Source organism: Danio rerio, chromosome 6, assembly GCF_049306965.1.
Source record: "Danio rerio strain Tuebingen ecotype United States chromosome 6, GRCz12tu, whole genome shotgun sequence".
Lineage (NCBI taxonomy): Eukaryota > Metazoa > Chordata > Actinopteri > Cypriniformes > Danionidae > Danio > Danio rerio.
Genome location: NC_133181.1, coordinates 4868531 through 4889141, shown reverse-complemented (window position 1 = coordinate 4889141; position 20611 = coordinate 4868531). Strand labels below are relative to the sequence as shown.

The window sequence follows — 20611 nt, the reverse complement described above, 5'->3', positions numbered from 1 at the left end:
TTGCAAATATACAATAGAAATATCCTCATTACTGTAATGTAAACCATTCTGTAACATGTTAATGACATCCCGATAATAATAATCTAACCTAATTATCATTATATGTGATATTCTTGATTTGTAAAATGATGACAATTAAAAACATCTTAATTTTTATTACTGTCATGTGAATAAAATAAATATCATTTTGAAGTGCATCCATTAAACTATTGTCGCACAAGCATAATTACATTACAATTTAAATAACACAAACAAAACCATGAAGTATTTTATTGGCATACATATAGTAATAAGAATTGTTTTTAGGTTATGTACATTTTTTGTTTATAAAGAAATTGTTCAGATGAAATAATTATCATTGATGTTCCTGTAAATGTGAACAACAAGCCAAAAAAATAAATAAAAACATTAAAAAGGGGGCAATAAAAATCAAAAGAAAACAAATCTTTTGCATACCAAAAAAATAGAAATATAAAATACTTTATTATGTAATTTTGCACTTTTTTTGCTTTAACTTTTTTTAATACATTGTGAAATTACATAATTATATCCCAGTTTTAAAAATAACAAATGCACTGACAGCTAATTAAGTAAAAATCCTAATTCTAATTGCCCATCCAGCCGCAACCCAGTACTGGGAAATACCTAATTACCTAATTCATTTATAGCGCATGTGTTTGGACTGTGGGCAGAGCACCCGGAGGAAACCCCCTGCCAACACGAGAGCGCATGCAAACTCCACACAGAAATGCCAACTGATCCAGCCGGGACTCGAACCAGCGACCAGTGCTAACCACTGTCGCTATTCTCATTATATATTAAATTATTTGTAAAATTATGGCAATTAATCAAAAACTTCTTAATTATATTACAATAATAATAATAATGATATTACTGTAATATCAATAAAATATTTTATGGTTTTGGTTGTGTCATGGATATTTATATTATGATGTAATTTTGCTTAATTTAAAAAATGGTTTAAAGGAGGGGCGACACGGTCGCTCAGTGGTTAGCAGTGTTGCCTCACAGCAAGAAGGTTGCTGGTTTGAGCCTCGGCTGGATCAGTTGGCATTTCTGTGTGGAGTTTGCATAATCTCCCTGTGTTGGCATGAGTTTCCCTCCAGGTGCTCTAGTTTCCCCCACACTCAAAACACGTGCGCTATATGTGAATTGAATAAACTAAATTGGATGTAGTGATTGTGAGAGTGTATAGGTGTTTCCCAGTACTGGGTTGCAGATGGAAGGGCATCCGCTGTGTAAAAAATATGCTGGATTTGTTGGCGGTTCATTCTGCTGTGGTGATCCCTAATGAATAAAGGGACTAAGACGAAGGAAAATGAATGAATGGTTTAAAAGGATGCACTCCTGACTATTTTTTATTTGATGTAAATTGTAATAATGTATTTGTTTTTTTTATTTACTGTTGTATTTATTTATTACAGGGCTCGAAATTAACTTTTTTACTTGGTAGCACCGGTGCTCCCAAATTCCAAAATTTAGGAGCACCCACCAAAAGTTTATAAGCGCCACTGCAAATTGTATATTAACCAATTTATTGTATTTGAAAACAACATCAATCACGACTAACGTAAACCAGAAACAACTATAACTAATGCTGTGATGTGGTATTGATATTTGTGCAATAATTCCAAAATTAATGTCCAATAATTATAAAATATTATTAATGACGTCAATTACAACAATTCTAACACTTTATTACATTTCTCATTATCATGCAGTCTTGAATGTGCGTTGGTTGAACACTCGGTTGATCTCAGCTGGTGGATGAACATTCACCACATGATCGATACCATCGGTGCCATTATTTGTAACTTTAGGTGGGTTTCCAAAGCTATGTCACCTACTTGTCATTGTTTCTTCCTCAAACTTCAGCCGTTTGCATTTTTCTGTGGTCATAAAAGCTCCCGGTCATCTGACGGCAGAAAGCCTTGAGTGACTGGCAGCCAATATGAACCAATATAAGGTCTACGCGGTAGGGAAGACCAATTCAGCACGTTTTTAGCACTTCAACCATTATATACAGTCGCACAAATTCTCCCAAATATATTGTGGGGTCGCATAGTTTAAATTTCGGGTGCATATGCCACCAAAACGGTGACAAATTTCGAGCCCTGTATTAAGTATTTTTTTTATAAAATATTTAGATTTCTCTAATTATGGACAATAATCAAAAAGTGAACTAGAAGCGTTAGAATCAAACTCAATTTTAGATGGAGAATGCGGAGTTGATGTACTGTATGTTTGCTTGTTTTGTTAAAAGATTTGTTTTGCTCACAAGGGACATATTTTAATGCTGTCTGAAGTGGAGCTGAACTGCCCCATGGCAAAATCCAGGCCGACCCCGACGCCACAGCCCACCCCGAACGCAGCATACAGCGACTGCGGGAACGAGCCCTGAAACTTATAAAGAGGCAGCAGCTCGTCATCCACGCTATAGAAACTCAGAGTCCCTGCGCTCCTGTCCAGGAACACCCCGACACGAGGGCTGTAGGTCACAGGGATCTCCACCTTCTGATTAGCGTGCATGGCTGCGCAGCACATGTCAGACAGCTCCAAACTCCACGATTGGCTGTTATACCCAAGCCCCGCCCTCGAATCTGCCCCTTTCCGAGGCATGGACCCACTGACCACGCCCACAGATGAGCCCCGCCCCCTCCACTCTACCTCCCAGTAGCAGCGGTCAGAGGTAAGCGGCTGCAGACAGAGCACCTGCGTCCAGCCATCGAAGCGCTGCGGGACGTCCGGGTACGGCTGTGTGGTCTGCTGCAGGGTGGCCACGGAGTCTCCATCAGATACTAGCAGACGGCGGTGGGCTGTGTTTTGGTCCAGAGTCAGATTACAAGCATCTGATGCACAGGAGAGAAACAGAGAGTGAGACTGAAGCAGAATGAAGGGCGGTCAGGCAGAGGATCAGATGCTGGAGGATATGATAAACTCACACTGCAGGAACTCTTCTCTGCTTCTGGGCTCTGCAGCCTGAATGCTGTCAATGTTAATCTCCCGCACTGGAGGACAAACACACAACAGCGTATGACATATGATCATCAGTCTATCCATCCATCCATCCATCCATCCATCCGTCATTCTGTGCAATCAGTCCATTGTTCTTTCTATATTTCTCTCTGTCTATCCATCCCTCCTTTCTTGTATGTATTCATCTATCTATCTATCTATCTATCTATCTATCTATCTATCTATCTATCTATCTATCTATCTATCTATCTGCCTGCTTGCCTATCTATCTATCTATCTATCTATCTATCTATCTATCTATCTATCTATCTATCTATCTATCTATCTATCTATCTATCTATCTATCTATCTATCTATCTATCTATCTATCTTCCCTTCTATTATCTATCTATCTATCTATCTATCTATCTATCTATCTATCTATCTATCTATCTATCTATCTATCTATCTATCTATCTATCTATCTATCTATCTATCTATCTATCTTCCCTTCTATTATCTATCTATCTATCTATCTATCTATCTATCTATCTATCTATCTATCTATCTATCTATCTATCTATCTATCTATCTATCTATCTATCTATCTATCTATCTATCTATCCATCCATCCACCCATCATATAAATAACATAAAACATATTATTGTAAATACTTACATGTAGGGAAAGCTGGATTGATGAAGGGATTGTCTGTAGGTGAGTCCAGGAACAGAGCAGGATTCACTGCACAACAGAAGAAAAAAAAACATTGAGTTGTTTATATCAGGCTACCCTGAATGTAATCAGTTTTACTATGACTGAACAACTGTAAAGCTGCCAAAAAATGAACAAATAAATAAATCAGCCATTACCTTCTGTTGGCTCTCCCCCTACAAAGAAAACACAGATATAGTTAACAATAATTTATATAATTAACAATATATATATATATATATATATATATATATATATATATATATATATATATATATATATATATATATATATATATATATATATATAAAACAGTGATGTCTTGTTTCAGACAAAGACAAATATGGTCAGCATCCATTTGATAAAAAATATATATTGTGAAATATTATAATGATTTATGAGCTACTTTTTTCTAACATTGTTGTAGTGATCAATTGAATCTATCCGTGCTACATACTGACTTTATTTGTTTCAGAAAAAATCCTACCCCAAGCATTCAACCCTTTTTATTAACTTGTTTATTATTGTTTAATAATATAAACAGCAAAACATCCACTCTGTGTCAGTTAAAATTAAATAAAGTGTTTTAAAATAGGCTGTTTTTGAGTATTAAAGGATTGATAATCAATCATCAGTGTTCTGTGAGTGACTTACAGACACTGGCAGAGGTGGGGCTACGAGGCCTCGTTGTCTCCGCCTCCGGTATAGTGGGCGTGGCCTCTTTCACTGTGAGTAGTGGAAATGTTAAATATGACACGTGTTATGTAATAATTTCATGTAAGGATGATTGATAATAAGCATGAAAACGTATTTAGCTCTGCGTTGCTTGACATGCCGAACAACATAAAACAAATGACATTTTGAGGTACTTGATATTTTTTAATACTACAGTTCACAGACATCATGAGCAGGAAATGGTGTTTATCAAATGCCAGACAAACAAGAATGACCGGTAAAGATTTCCTGATGCATATAAACTCATTATGTTCCTGTATGTTTGTAAGAGTCTAGTATTTTAGGAATGCGTTTGCCACCAATTAGTTAGCTTATTTATTTATCAATATTTAGACAGAAGAATAACATAAATAGAAGTTATCATAAGTGCTAATTTAGGCCATGTTTACATCAGGTATTAAGGTGGATTTCTGTCAATCTGATCACAGATAGACAATTCAGCTGTAAATAGGGTTTAAAATGTTTGTAGATTTGACCAAGAGACACACATGAAGATGTTAACGTCAGGCAGAAATTATAATGAATCTCTGTTGATAATATTACTGAAAACACATGTTAATATCTGGTAAAACAGGCTCTGCTGAGCTCACCTGTGTCCTGTTTCTTCCTCCTGTTTCTGGGTAAGAGAGAGCTCAGACTCCATCTGTCCGCTAATGAAGAGCAGAATCAGGACATTTGTAAGTGACATTCAAAACCAAACAGTAGCTATGTTTCCATCCAAAAATGCGAATAAACTGTATGCGCATAACTCGATTATCGCATAAAGGTTGTGCGAATGAAGCAGCGTTTCCATCCAACGAGTCAAAGCGAACAAAATCGTCACTTCCTGATTAACTGGAGCCAAATATCAACAGTAAAAACTGCATTTGCTGCAGTAGGAGAAGCTGCATCACACTTTTCTAAATGAATGCGCCTCAGAAGACAATCCTGACAAGCAGTGAGCGCGCAGTGGCGTTTGACGTTGTCAGACGCGGAGCACAGGCGCTCTTGATTCTGGAGGTCATTAATAATATAATAAAAGGTGATACTGAAATGGTAAGGCGTTTTATAATGACCAAAACAACATTTCAGATGTTTTATAATGTGCTCAGCCTGACGTTTTGTCCATTCACACCCATTTTAAGCATCACATGATCTCTTTTAACAAAATCACATGACCTTTTTTTAATGCGCATGCTGGAGTTTGTGCGGTAAAAGTGAAATTTGCGGTAAAAGGAGAGAAATTTGTATATTAAAGACATGGATATTGAAAGATTATGTGCATTTTAGTTCAGTTGCATTTACATTGATTAAACTCTGATGTGATATGATGAGGTGACCTGTGCCTCGACCCCCACAAACTGATAGGTGTGAACTAAATGACCCTTTTACAATCTCAATGGGTATTAGCAAAACAACAGCTGAAACATCTGAAGAGGGTCCTGCTGAGCCTCGTAAACAGAATGGTTTGTTTGATGCTAGTATAAAGTATTGTTTCACAGACAGTACTTTGAGTTAAGTTACTTGAAGACCAACGGGTTAACATCACTGCTGAGGAACTGCACTATTGATTGTCTTCAATAAAGTCTTCTCTCCGTAAGAACTTTGGTCAGCTTACTTATTTTATGTATTAGAGTCATCTGATACATTGGCGAGCCACCCTACAATGGTTAAGCCAAATACAGAAAAATCTAACAATATGAACTAAGTATTACAAAATTAAGGTGGTGAGTGTCAAAATTGGAATGTCAAAAGACATCATTAAGCATGTTTTTAAGCATTTTTTGCATTATGAGGACACAAGGCATGTCCTTATAATGCAAAACCATTAAAAACTTACTTGTGCCTTTTGACATTCCAATTTTGCCAGTTTTCCTACGAGGGTTGGGTTTAGTGGTAGAGTTATATAATAAGTATTTTTACTATACATTATACGTTACGTCTATGGTTCTGATGAACCACAACTGCCAACATGTGTTTATGTGTGTGCAGGTTTAGCTATACTGGCAAGGGCTCAGTCATGCTCCCTTATATAGTGAGATATAAAACAACCCACTAGTGAGGACATTTCACCAGACTTCACTAATTAAAAAGGGCTTTTAACTCTTTATATTATAATTATTAGCACTTGTTTCTGCAATAAAATTCTATGCAATGTCCTCACTAAGATGGTAAAACAGACTTGTGAATGTGTGTGTGTGTATATGTGTGATGTCTTATACATTGTCTGGCTGTCTGCTGTCTGTCTGCAGGGTTTGATCTTTGCTGTGAGGGACTCTGAGATCCTCCATTCACTGTTAGAGGGGAAACAGACACAATTATGATGTTATTTCTAAAGGCGTCTGTTAAAGGTCAATAATAGACACCAATAAAGCATCACCTGGTTCTTTATCCTCTCTCCTCAGTCTCGATCTGACTGAACTCAAACTCCAGCGGTCTGCTGGAAATGATAATTAAACTGCTTTAACACACTGTGTGAATTGTATATATAAATGCAGACTGAGACTACATTTAAAGTTTTTCATTTAATGAACTAATAATGAATCAAACCTTGTTCTTCATCTCGTGTACTTCTGCTCTGTGTACTCTGACGTCTTTGAGAGGTCTGATTTTCACTTTCTGTAAATATAACATGTAATCAGGGCCAATATGATATTGAAAACACAAAGCAACAACATATGAACTGACTCAAATGTCAAGATATATAGATCACATTTCATCCCATGGAAAAATTCAGTAATTTTCCTTCGGCTTATTTATCAGAGGTCGCCAAAGTGAAATAAGGCACCAACTATTGCTGCAAATGTTTTACGCAGGGGATGCCCTTCCAGCCGCAACCTCCGGGTGCTCTGGTTTCCCCCACAGTCCAAAGACATGAGCTATAGATCAGTGGTCCCCAACCACCGGGCCGCGGACCGGTACCGGTATGTGGAATAATTGGTACCGGGCCACATAAGAAATCATAAATTATTTCTGTAGAAAATATTCCCCCCGCGACTTGGTTTCTTCCACTCACCCCCGCCATCTCATGTGAAATAGACAATGCCAAAATCCACCACGGAGCGGGAAGACGATCGCTAGAATATAGCTCAGTGGTGGTTGTTGATAGTTTAAAGTTATGAAACAGATATTATAGAGTCCAAATCAGCAGAGCATTTAAGGATTGTGCATATATGTGTGCTTGCATCGCTAAGTAAGAACCCGAAATCATTGCAACATGTATCTATATGGAGTTTCACATAATCATACTCATTAGGGCTGTAACATGCCAATGCATAATTTAATTCGGCTATACGGTTGTATTATTGTTAATATGTTCGTCAGTTGAGATGTTTGGCACAGATGTTATGTATCTGATGCATATAAACCTTGATTGAAACATAATCAGACCGCGATGCGCACTGAGTTGTTCATGATTAACCTGGATGCACGAGCGCAGCAGCCGTGTTCACGTGTTTCCTAGTACTTGGTTGTGGACGGAAGGGCATCCACTTCATAAAACATATTCTGAAATAGTTGGTGGTTCATTCCGCTGTGGCGACCATTGAAATGGAGACTAAGCCTAAACCGTTATTATTTATGTATTTATTTATTTATTTCTCACCCTGATCTCTGTTTTCTCCTCTCGCTCTCCCTCTTGATCTCACTGAATTTAAACTCCTGGTGTCTGCTGAACAATTAAACAAACCATGAGCACAACAGCACTAGACACATGTATGTTTATCCTTATAACTTTATATAAAAATGTCTCCTCCTCACCATCATTGCTTTCTCTTTCTTCTCTTCTCTGTGTTTCACTTTGTGTCCTTGCATTTTGGTTTCTGTTGGCTGCGGAAAGAGACGCTGCATTTTTACACATTTTTATAATACAAGAGAACAAAAGTGTGAGAAGTGTGTCTTACTGTCGTTTTGCTCCTCTCTCGGCGATCTTGATGATCTTTGGGGGTTCGTAATACTTCTGTTAGCTGATATAAAGATTTGTTGATTTAAAAAAAGATTAGTAAAAATCCTACACACGGTCATACAAACCCATTTGAAGTTAAACCAGATTTACTTAAACAGTCTCACCTCTTGGCTCACTGGTTCTGCTGACTTGTGTGCGTGTGTTGACTGTAGAAATAAAACAAAAGAGAAGAAATCAACAAATTACTGCATATTTAAATATAATAATAATAATAATAATAATAATAAAATAATAATGAAAAATGAAATACAGTTCTGAAATGTTTTACCAGATCCTCGTGTGCTTACTGACGGCAGTGGAGGAGGTCCTACAGATATTCACATACATTAGAAATTCTATGACATTATGAAATGAAAAATAAAGAACAGATTTTGATTATTGTATATGTACCTTGTGCACGACCAGCTCTGGTTCCCTTCCCAGAAAATACTGAGATGCAAAAACAATGTTGAGTGTAAAGAAAACGAGTTTTATAGACAAATAACATTGCTCATATATATATATATATATATATATATATATATATATATATATATATATATATATATATATATATATATATATATATATATATGAGCAATATCACACTCGTAGCAGTCCAATATGGCTGTATATCGGCACTGGTGGGAGGCGCGCGTTGGCACGAGGCCGCAGGCTGAGTGCCTCTGTGCCCGAACCAGTGCTGATATACAGCCATATCGCACTGCTACAAGTGTGATATTGCATTTATACAACAGTTTGACGGCATAATTGTGTATATAAAAACAAAATCAAACATGGAGAGTCTCAAAAACCCTCTTGTATGAGGAACTACTTTCTTCGGCGTTGGATTCAAATCATAAGCTGACAGTTAACAGCTGAGCAAGCATCTTTTAAACTTAAGATCTGTAGTGTCTGCTTTTTGCTGGCTGTATGTGGGCGGAGCAATACACAAAGGGTAAAGAGGCTTTACAGGTGCTGATATTACTTAAATATATCACGGCTATCAGCCAATCAGATTCAAGAACCAGACAGAACTGTTGTATAAATATATGCACACACACACAGATAAGGTCAAAATAATTAGCCCCAATGAAATATTAACCCGTCTGTTTATTTTTTTCATCTAATTTCTGTTTAACAAAGTGAAGTTTTTACTTCAACACATTTCTAAACATAATAGTTTTAATAACTCATTTGTAATAACTGATTTATTTTATCTTTGCCATGATGACAGTAAATAATATTGTACTAGATATTTTTCAAGACACTTCTATTCAGCTTAAAGTGACATTTAAAGGCTTCACTAGGTTAATTAGGTTAACTAAGCAGGTTAGGGTAATTAGGCAAGTTATTGTATAACAATAATTTGCTCTGTAGACTATAGAAAAAAAATTGCCTAAAAGGGGCTAATAATATTGATCTTAAAATGGCTTTAAAAAATGAAAAACTGCTTTTATTCTAGGTGAAATAAAACAACTAAGACTTTCTCCAGAAGAAAAATAATGATCAGACATACTGTGAAAATTTCCTTGCTTTGATAAACATAATTTGGGAAATAATAAAAAAATGAAATAAAATTCAAAGGGGGGCGAATAATTCTGACTTCAACTGTGTGTGTGTGTGTGTGTGTGTGTGTGTGTGTATGTATATATGTATATATATATATATATATATATATATATATATATATATATATATATATATATATATATATATATATATATATAATTTCATTCTAATATTATTTATATAAAATTAAATAAATGTAATAAAAATAAATATAGTACATTCATTCATTCATTCATTTTATTTTCGGCTTTAAGCCGCCTTTCCACTGCACAGGACATTTGGACACGACTGTTGGAATACGCCACCTTGTGGCAGTCGCACAGTATTTTCAGTGTTGTCGTGCATCACGGGGGAGAAGCTGATTCTCACGTGTCCGAAATAAAAGAGTGCAAAAGCAAGAGCCTTTATTCTCTGTGCGTTTACATGGTTTAATGGACGAATGAATACTAGAAACTCATAGACCACTAAAATATTGGAGGGAATGTGGAGACAACATTAAAATATATATATATTTATTACTTTCTTACTTACATTTATGAACAGAAAAGTTTTTTTTAATATAGACTTTTAATAATTCACAAAAAATAACCAAATAAACTCCTATTTCTCATCTTGCATGCACAGATCTGCTTGGACAACACTGGAATACATCAGATCCGGTCGGCAGGTCGCATACGGTCTAGTCTCAGGAGTTTCAACGGATTCGCAGTATTCAACGGATTCGCAATATTTCAACGGATTCGCAGCTCAATTCGGATCCGAATTTTCCGCATACGGAGATGATTGGAACTCGACGCAGCTCCCGGACTACTCTCCATTGGAAATGAATGACTTTCATGAATGTCTGTCGCTTGTCGTGTGCAGTGGAAAGGAGGCTTTAGTCTCTTTATTAATCTGGGGTCACCTCAGCGGAATGAACCGCCAACTTATCCAGCATGTTTCACTGGGAAACATAAATTTAATAATAAAAAGTAAAATATAAAATGTAAAACATTTCTAATGAACGCTGTTTTTATTTCATTAATATTTTTTAGATATAATAAAATGTATATAATAATTAACATTAATTTAATAAATAAAATGTTGTTTAATACAGGACCAACCTTTTTTCTTATTTTTTTTTTTACTTTCAAGAGTTCACACTTAGATACTGTTTGACAACTTGTTAGCAAGTTAGCAGGTTTGGCATGCTGTCCCGGGAGAGAACCCTGAGCTCGGAGATAGTTGAGCCCATGGCTCCCGCCAGGTCCATAAAGCATGTGAGGGGAGTACGAGGTCAGGTGTTCTCGAGAGCTCCCCTCAGCAAAAGAGGAAAGGAGGAAAAGGGGTGGATGGGGGGTTTCTTCAGGAAACGAAGATAAGGGAGTAGTTCTTAGCTAGGTTACTTATAGTGAGTTTGGATCGATCCGATTGGCTAGCCAATGAGTGTAGATGAGTGGCCAGCTGCAGTCAATCATATCACGTGCTCCTCTCGAAATTAGTTTGTGAAACTTCATTTAAAACAAACAAATAACCAGACATGACCAAATGAGTTTTATTTCAGAAAAGCAAATGCTGTGTGATGAAATCCACTTACGTTTCATGATGCCAGTTTTCTGCCCGTTTCGTTCTGCCACTGTGAACGCTGTTGTGTTGTAGACTGAGGAGAAACACAGATAATGATCCTCCATATGCATCTGACCACTTCAGCTCTAAGTGTGTGTGTGTGTGTGTGTGTGTGTGTGTGTGTGTTTGTGTGTACCGGTCTTGTTGATCTTGTCCAGCTCCTGGTCACACATCTCCTCCACTCTCTCCCTAAACTGGACAATGACGCTCCTGACGGCATCAAAGGTGGCTTCAGGGTTGGCGGTCACAGTTCCCAGTTCTCCTGCCTCCAGCGGACAACACAGAGTCTGATATGTCTGTGGAGACCGGGACAACATCATGATACAATTTATTTTATTAAATTCACCTATAGCGCAAGTTTTTGGACTGGGGGAAACCAGAGCACCCAGAGAAAACCCACGCCAACACGGGGAGAACATGCAAACTCCACACAGAAATGCCAACTGACCCAGCTGGGGCTCAAACCAGCGACCTTCTTGCTGTGAGGTGATAGTGCTAACCAATGAGCCACAGTGTTGGCCCAACAAACAATTTAACAAATTTAATTAAATATAAAATATATTTCAAAATGTTGGAAAAATGGTTGCTTTCATATATTTCAACCATCAGAACTACAAATATGTACATAAATATATTAGCTAAAATTTTATGTGTTCATAATATTTTATACCAACATTTTAATTTTAATTTTCATTTACACCTTAATTTTTTGCTTATTTTTATTGGACTTGTTTACAATATAAAATCAGAATATATATTATTAATAGACTTTACAGTAATGCTGTAAAATGTAATAATATAATATAATATTTATAATATATAATAACATGCGTAATAAAATATATAATTTGTGCATTCATTCATTTTCTTTTTCGGCTTAGTCCCTTTATAAATCCGGGGTCGCCACAGCGGAATGAACCGCCAACTTATCCAACACGTTTTTACGCAGCGGATGCCCTTCCAGCCGCAACCCATCTCTGGGAAACATCCACACACATTCATTCACACACATTCATACACTACGGACAATTTAGCCTACCCAATTCACCTGTACCGCATGTCTTTGGACAATGGGGGAAACCGGAGCACCCGGAGGAAACCCACGCGAAGGCAGGGAGAACATGCAAACTCCACACAGAAACGCCAGGGCTCGAACCAGCGATCTACTTGCTGTGAGGCGACAGCACTACCTACTGCCCCACTGCGTCGCCCCTATAATTTGTTTGATTATTGAATTTTTTTTTCAAACAACTGAGAATAGATTGCAACCCCTAAATGAAAACCTGAAATATTCAATATTTAAATGAAATGAAATACAGTTCACTTTATTTTATATTTGTACCTTTTATTTACTTTATTAAAATTTATTTAATTTTAGTTAGTTATAATAACCCTGGTCTGAACTTAGTGACACAGACAATAACTTTAAGATTAACTTTTTTTTTGTAAGCCCTCAAAAATGTGTATTTTATATAAAAAAAACTCATGATAAATCAAAATAAAAAAACCCTAATTAATCTAATTTCCACGTCATCTGACCTTTAGAAAGTGTATATTGTCAGGACAGTTGATGATCTCCTTCAGCTCTCCGTCTTTTCTCTTCAGCTGTTTAACTTCGGCCTCCAGTTTGTTGACCACTTCCTGGGCCTCTGTGAGTTTCTCCTGCCCACTGGAGACCATCACATCCAGCAGCAGATCCAGCATCCGCTGCACTGACTCCTGGAGCTCAGAGAGGACAGCATCCGCATCGTCTCGCACCATGTCTGAGGAGCGCTACGCACAAACAAACACACATAAACACTATAAAAATGTACTACTTATGCATTCATTAATTTTCTTTTGGCTTAGTCCCTTTATTCATCAGAGGCTGCCACAGAGGAATGAACCACCAACTTATCAGGCATATGTTTAACACAGCAGATGCCCTTCCAAGCTGCAACCCAGTACTGGAAAAACATCCATACACACTTGTTCACATTCATACACAATGGCCAATTAGTGTAATGAATTCACCAATATTGCATGTGTTTGGACTGTGGGGGAAACCGGAGCCCACGCCAACACAGGGAGAACATGCAAACTCCACAGAGAAATGCCAACTGACCCAGCCAGGACTCAAACCAGCAACCTTCTTGCTGTGAGGCAACTCAGAGACTAACCACTGAGTTACCGTGCCGTCTTATTTTCTACTTATTTTTCAAGATACTTGTATTTAGCTAAAAGTGCAATTTAAAGGCTTAACGAGGTTAATTGGGTTCAAGTTGAGTTAATTAGCCAAGACATAGGACAATAGTTTCTTGTATATAATGTAGGGGCTAATAATATTGACCATTGATCTGTAGTGCATGTGTGTGAATGAGAATGTATGGATGTTTCCCCGTGATGGGTTGCAGCTGCAAGGGCAACCGTTGCGTAAATCATATGCTGGATAAGTTGGCGGTTCATTCCGCTGTGGCGACCCCGGATTAATAAAGGGACTAAGCCGAAAAGAAAATGAATGAATGAATGAAATACAGTAAATGTGGCACGAAAGCTCATTGGTTCGCAATGTTGCCTCACAACAAGAAGGTCGCTGGTTTGAGCCCCGGCTGGGTCAGTTGGCATTTCTGTGTGGAGTTTGCATGTTCTTCCCGCTGTGGTGTGGGTTTCCTAGTCCGAACACATGCGCTACAGGTGAATTGCATGAGCTAAATTGGCCGTATTATATGTGTGTGAATGAGAGTGTATGGGTGTTTCCATGTACTGGGTTGCAGCTGGAGGGCATCTGCTGCGTAAAACAAATGCTGGATAAGTTGGCGGTTCATTCCGCTGTGGCGACCCCGGATGAATAAAGGGACTAAGCTGAAGGAAAATAAATAAACGAAGGAATTAATTAAATATGGTAAAAAAAAAATGTTATGACTTGGGAAATATTTGAAATAGTTTATTATTCATGTTGCCTAATAATTTTCTGTCACTCATTAACAGGTGAGCTGTTTCCTGGGTGTGCTGAATGTTTACCGTGAGCGTGTCTACGACTTTCTTCATGTCTTTCAGCTCTCTCTCTCTGTCCTGGAGCCTCTGATGGTTCTCTGACAGAACTGCGCCCAGCTCTTTCTGACACAACAATGAAGATTAACACAAAGCAAAGTTCAGAATAGAAAGGAATGTGGACTGGAACGAGTGTGAGAGAAACAGTAGATCAGTTCATCATTACTAAACCACAATGACACGTTCAAACAGCCTGTCATGCAAAAGCTTAAAGTGGTGCGAGTCTGTTTTATTTAAACTGTGAAGATTACTCTAAATGACGTCTTGTTTCTACGTAAGATCCTGTTTGAGGTTTAGTGACGTCATGCCAGATAAAGCAAAGCAGCAGTTAAGCATTGAAATGTACACTACAATGATTTTATTACTTATTTAAAAATGTTCTTCTTTATTTTAAAGGTAATGTTGTACTTATTCATAATATTTTATTCATTACTTGTATATTTTTGTGAACGTCGTCTACATATAAGAATAGCTGAAACAGGATTACATTTTTACATGTATTTTTAAGTTGATGTTAGTTATTTTCTTCATGTACTGTGTTATTTTGGGTAGTGTATAATTGCCGTTTTACTTGCAATCTCGTTTCAGAACTTGCAGTTGTTTTTAATGTACGTGTTTATTTACAACTATGAAGTTACGTGTTTATTTATGACTATGACGTAATCACGCATGGAGTGCAGTTTCTTGGGAAATTCATACCGACAACTCACAAGCAATACGATGAGGCATACTTTTATGTTTTTTTAGAAATGTTTTTATTTTTATTTTATTTATTTAAATTTGTAAATTTAGATTTTTAAAAAGTTATAATGCAGCTTTAACGGTGCCAACATTGACATTTTATGTTGCTGTTACTAAGCATCTTCCCCTTACGTTTGTATGTAATCTAAATCCGTACCTTGGCACTAAGGGTCAAACAACAAAAAATAAGTGACTCTGGAGTCAGATCTGAGTTTCAACAGTCATAAAGCAGTGAGTAAATCAGCATACTATCATCTGAAAAACACTGCAAGAGTCAGACGCTTTGTTTCCAGTGAAGACGTAGAGAAACTTGTTCATGCTTTTATCAGCAGCAGGGTGGATTACTGTAATGGACTCCTCACTGGTCTTCCTAAAAAGACCGTCAGACAGTTGCAGCTCATCCAGAACGCTGCGGCCAGGATTCTGACCAGAACCAGAAAATCAGAGCACATCACATCTGTTTTCAGGTGTTTACACTGGCTCCCTGTTACATTCAGAATAGACTTTAAAAGTATTATTACTAGTCTATAAATCACTAAATGGCCTAGGACCTCAATACATTACAGATATGCTCACTGAATACAAACCTAACAGATCACTCAGATCTTTAGGATCATATAAACTAGAAGTTCCAAGAGTTCAGTCAAAGCAGGGTGAATCGGCTTTTAGCCACTATGCCCCTCGCTGCTGGAATCAGCTTCCAGAAATGATCAGATGTGCTCCAACATTAGGCACATTCAAATCAAGACTGAAAACACGTCTGTTTAGCTGTGCCTTTACTGAATGAGCACTGTGCTGCGTCTGACAGATCCCACTATTATGTTTTTCTCTTCTTTTTCATTCTTTTATATCACATTTTACCTGTTTTTATGTTTTGTTTTTTACTCGTTTTTATTATTTGTTTTTTTCTTGTACTTGTTTCTTTTATTCTTGTTTATGTAAAGCACTTTGAATTGCCACTGTGGATGAAATGTGCTATATGAATTAACTTGCCTTGCCTAATAATATGTGTGAAGATGGTTTACTTTATTCAGTTCAACTCAGGTTTATATGTATAGTTATTATATATGAGTCAGCATAACTTTATGGAGCCATATCAGTCTCAAAAATAAAACATTTCAAAAATAAAATTCATACATGCACAGCACGATTCACAACTTGTCAATCTGTAAACACACAATTTGTGAATTCACAGGTAAAAAGCATAAATATGTCCACCAATGAATTAGATTTGTGTAATGAATTGTGTTTTCAGGTTACGAATTTTATTTGTGGGGGCCGTGCGTAGCGCAATGTCGCCTCATCGCAGGGTCAGTTGGCATTTCTGTGTGGAGTCTGCATGTTCTCCTCGTGTTAGCGAGGGTTTCCTCTGTGTGCTCCAGTTTCCCACAAGTCCAAAGACATGCGGATTAGGTGAATTGGGTAAGCTAAATTTTCCTTAGTGTATATGTGTGATTGAGTGTGTATGTTTCCCAGTGATGGGTTGCAGCTGGATGGGCATCCGCTGAGTAAAACATATGCTGGATAAGTTGGCGGGGGACTTCCACTGTGGTGACCCCGGATTGATAGATGGACTAAGCTTAAAAGAAAATGAATGAATTTGTGTATTTATGAACTGTTTTGAGGTTACGAAAAAGATTTGTGCATTTTATAATCTTGTTTTGAATTTATGAATTGGATTTAAGTATTTTTGAAATGTACATATTGGATTTGTGTGTTTATAAATCATGTTTATAATTCACGAATAAGATTTGTGTAATTTGGCATCGTGTTTTAAATGTACAAAAATGGATTTCGTAAATGTTAGTTGTGTTGTGGATGTATGAATTTTATTTTGTAAATGTATTATTTTTGAGACTGATTTCGCTCCATAGCTTTATTAGTTACCAAAAACTTGAACTAATTAACTAGTAACTAAAAGCTTTTAACAATTAAAGTTATAATATATAAACATAGTTAACCTGGAGTTCTACAGTATATAGGTGATGTCTATGTGTGATGTTTTTTCCCACCTGTTTGTCTGACCTCTCGGCCTGTGTGGACACACTTTCGTGGCCCTTGTGCTGGTTGCTGGTGCAGAGCCAGCAGACGAACATCTGGCAGGAGCGGCAGAAGAACTCCTGCAGATACTTGTGCTCGGGGCAGATCTTCTGGCTCAGGTCTCCGGTGGGCGCGATCAGCTCGTGGCTCTTCAGCTTCTCCTGCGTGTTGTGGGGCTTCAGGTGAGTCTCGCAGAACGAGGCCATGCACACCAAACATGTCTTCACGGCTGCTTTGGGCTCCGGGCAGCGGTCACATGGCACGGCTGAACCCGGCAGCTTTTTCCGAGTGGCTTTGTTTGCTTTCTCGGACGCGGAGTTTGCTGCTCGCCGAGCGCTCTTGATGGACTCGCGGCCTGCGGTGCTGAGGGTACCGCGGCGGAGCTGCTCCACAGCTTCGGCCAGCATTGTGTTCCGGCAGAGAGTGGGACGAGGGTTAAAGGTCTGCCGGCATTCAGGACAACTGTAGGAGCCGTTTTTCCTTCCCTCGTTATTCCAATAATCCGCAATGCAGTCCATGCAGTAACTGTGGCCGCAAGGGATGGTCGCGGGGTCGGTTGGAAGATCCAAACAGACCGGACAGTTGAACTGTTCCTCGGTCCAAAGGCGACCACTCATCTTGAGGGTGTAAAGTCAAACGAGATAAAACAAATTAATAAAGTTTTCTCAGTGTAAGTGCTCCAGCTGTGAGTGTCTGTCTCTCCAGTTTGACCGGCTGTGGGTGAGACACTCACTAACCGAACAGGTTTGGGGAGAAAATCAGGCCTCGTGTGCATCCCTTCATGATTTGCGCGACAACATACGCAAGTGACAGAATAAAGTTACAATTTAAAACGCTTATAACATACATAAATTAAATAGTTAAGTTTAACTTACAATTTAAACGTCTTAAAATACGCATGATACATTTTTCTGAGGAAAAACTTGAGAAGCGTTTGCCTGCACGAAAGTTGGCGCCAATTAACTAACTTAGTCGGCTACCTGAGCGTTGTTATGTGGGTTTTATACAGGGTTGCCAGGTCTGCATAACAAAATCGGTTTTTACTTTAATTTTACAAGAACAAGAGGTATTATAAGAAGTAAAGAAAAATCGTGACCTGTCCCATACTCTGAATTTTGCTCACATACAGAGTAACACACACACACACACACACACACACACACACACACACACACACACACACACACACACACACACACACACACACACAAACATTTCCAGATATTAAAAAACAAACATACTGTATTTTCAGTCAGAAACGACGAGTGTTGACAGCAGAGGGCGATGTTAACCAAATAATGACAAGTGGCAAGTTCTCTATTCAAGATTGGCTTTGGTGGGATTGACTCCCCTAATAAACGCTTGATCCACCATAAGGTCATCAAAACAAGAAGGGGTGGGGGTTATTATAGTAAAAAATGGCTTTCTTCAATATTAGCTTTCTATATAATATATATTTAGCTCTAGAACACCGATAGACATCTTAAGTATTCACAAAACAGGTTTCGTTTAAAATAGGTGTTGTTTTTGCATGTAGCCTAAAAAAAAGATTGGACACATAATTTGTATAGTATACAGTGGCACCACGCCTCACTTTGCCTCCTTAACCAGTCACTACTCCCTAAAACTTATTTAAGGCAGACCAGCCGCACTGTTCTTCTCGTTCTCTCAAACCCACCCTCTCTCCCTATATTTTCTTGCTTCCCATTTACAATCCTTATAACCCTCTGATCCCTCCTAGGTTGAATCGGGTGGTCCAACCACTGTAAATATTACAGAGAAGGTTCCCCCACTCTGCGTCTCCAGGCATCCTACGATCAACCTAAATGCCTGTAAACTGTTTATCCTCTTACTTTACCTTTGTCCCACTGTTCCCATGCCATCCCTTTCATCCCTACAATAAAGTCTAGCTCAAAGTATGGCATGGTCCATGCTGGTGAACACTGAATAAATGTTCACCTTCATAATAACAATCAATGTGAGCAAAGCAAAATGCTTTTCTTGCTTAGATTTTTTGTCTTGTTTCTAGTCTAAATATCTAAAATTTCTTATATCAAGAAGCATTTTCAAAACAGGCAAAACATATTGTCTTGTTTTGAGAAACAATATGCCAATATTAAGTGAGTTTTTCCTTAAAACAAGCAAAATAATCTGCCAATGGGGTAAGCAAATTAATCTTGTTTTTTCTTTTGACGTAAGATTATTTTGCTCACCCCATTGGCAGATTATTTTGCTTGTTTTAAGGAAAAACTCACTTAATATTGGCATATTGTTTCTCAAAACAAGACAATATGTTTTGCTTGTCTAGAAAACTCTTCTTGATTTAGGAATTTTTAGATATTTGGACTAGAAACAAGACAAAAAAAGTCTAAGTAAGAAAAGCATTTTTTGCAGTGTACATTTAGATTCCAAGCAGACTTTAACAAGTTTCTTCATATTTATTTGTAAACTTTTAAAAATATAACAGGTTTTATTTACAGGAAATTTACAAAGCAGAACCTGACGCAATCTTTATTAACTTTAAATGTTTCGTTCACCTCACATGACTGTTTCTGTATTCTAGTTCGACACTGTAGGGTGAATTCAGGCAACCTTTTCTGGCACAGTGCGAAAAAGGATCTCAATAACTTCACCCTTCTCGCTCTAATATTGATCTTTGGGAGATTAAGAGTAAAAAAAAAACACTCTCTGTCTGTGTTTACGTGTTTAATGATGATAAATGATTACATCCACGTCCAAGTGGCCCGGTAGCTAATAAAAAACCCAAACAATATTCCACAGCAAATTAATATAAAGTGCTCTGAATGGAAATGTACACCATCGGTTTACACTTTCATTCAACCAACCACACATCACAGACTAAAATGAAAACAAACGAGTAAATAATCAGACCTTAATGGGCCTGTGAGTCTCTGTTCGGTCTGTGAGCAGTCACTAATAAAGTCTCAGGACAGACATCATTCATGCTTTTCACCATTATTTTGTTCACCGACTCTGATGATGTCATGCTCTTGAGGGACTTTATAACCTCTAAAAGACTCAAACCAGCTTCATGGGTGTGTGTTTGCATTGACGGACTTGACTACGTCTGTAGAACTCGAGGCGATCGTAATAATTTGGCAGCATAATCAGCATTTCTTCGAATCCACGTCAGGTTCTTGAGAAGTTTCCTCATAGTACATAGTCTGGTGTTGGTGTCACGCGTGTCAAATGGACGTTTGTGGCTCTAAAACTTCTCATCTGTGTTCAATCATCAAAATATCCATGACCAGAGA

General features: G+C 37.7%; 1 protein-coding gene across 14 annotated transcripts; it reads right to left on the bottom strand.

Moving 5' to 3' along the window:
• Nucleotides 1-140: 140 nt before the first annotated feature.
• Nucleotides 141-17984, bottom strand: trim25l (tripartite motif containing 25, like). 14 transcript variants are annotated; one of them, XR_012407540.1, is made up of 21 exons: nt 17309-17984; nt 14526-14621; nt 13065-13298; nt 11662-11821; nt 11497-11559; nt 8760-8798; nt 8638-8676; nt 8474-8515; nt 8308-8370; nt 8165-8233; nt 8010-8075; nt 6956-7024; nt 6786-6845; nt 6628-6699; nt 5017-5076; nt 4346-4417; nt 3850-3867; nt 3656-3721; nt 2964-3029; nt 1147-2870; nt 141-711 (listed from the first exon to the last, which is right to left on the bottom strand). XR_012407540.1 is itself a non-coding variant. In XM_073953570.1 (20 exons), exons 1-20 carry the CDS (start codon nt 17951-17953, stop codon nt 2296-2298), a joined length of 2592 nt encoding a protein of 863 aa, XP_073809671.1. In that variant the 5' UTR covers nt 17954-17984; the 3' UTR covers nt 141-2295. The 14 variants fall into 14 exon arrangements, 13 of the variants coding, with proteins under 13 accessions (XP_073809671.1, XP_073809673.1, XP_073809672.1 ...); XM_073953570.1 differs by having other exon boundaries at nt 141-2870; nt 8620-8676; XM_073953572.1 differs by having other exon boundaries at nt 141-2870; nt 6786-6842; nt 8620-8676.
• Between the last annotated feature and the right edge of the window lie 2627 nt (nt 17985-20611).

Excerpts from the sequence above, each read along its gene's own strand:
- trim25l (XM_073953570.1), bottom strand. The coding sequence starts at position 17,953 with ATGAGTGGTCGCCTTTGGACCGAGGAACAGTTCAACTGTCCGGTCTGT. Across the intron at positions 8,677-8,759 it reads CAGAGCTGGTCGTGCACAAG|GACCTCCTCCACTGCCGTCA; the intron begins GTACATATACAA and ends GAATATCTGTAG. Across the intron at positions 6,846-6,955 it reads TACACGAGATGAAGAACAAG|CAGACCGCTGGAGTTTGAGT; the intron begins GTTTGATTCATT and ends TATCATTTCCAG.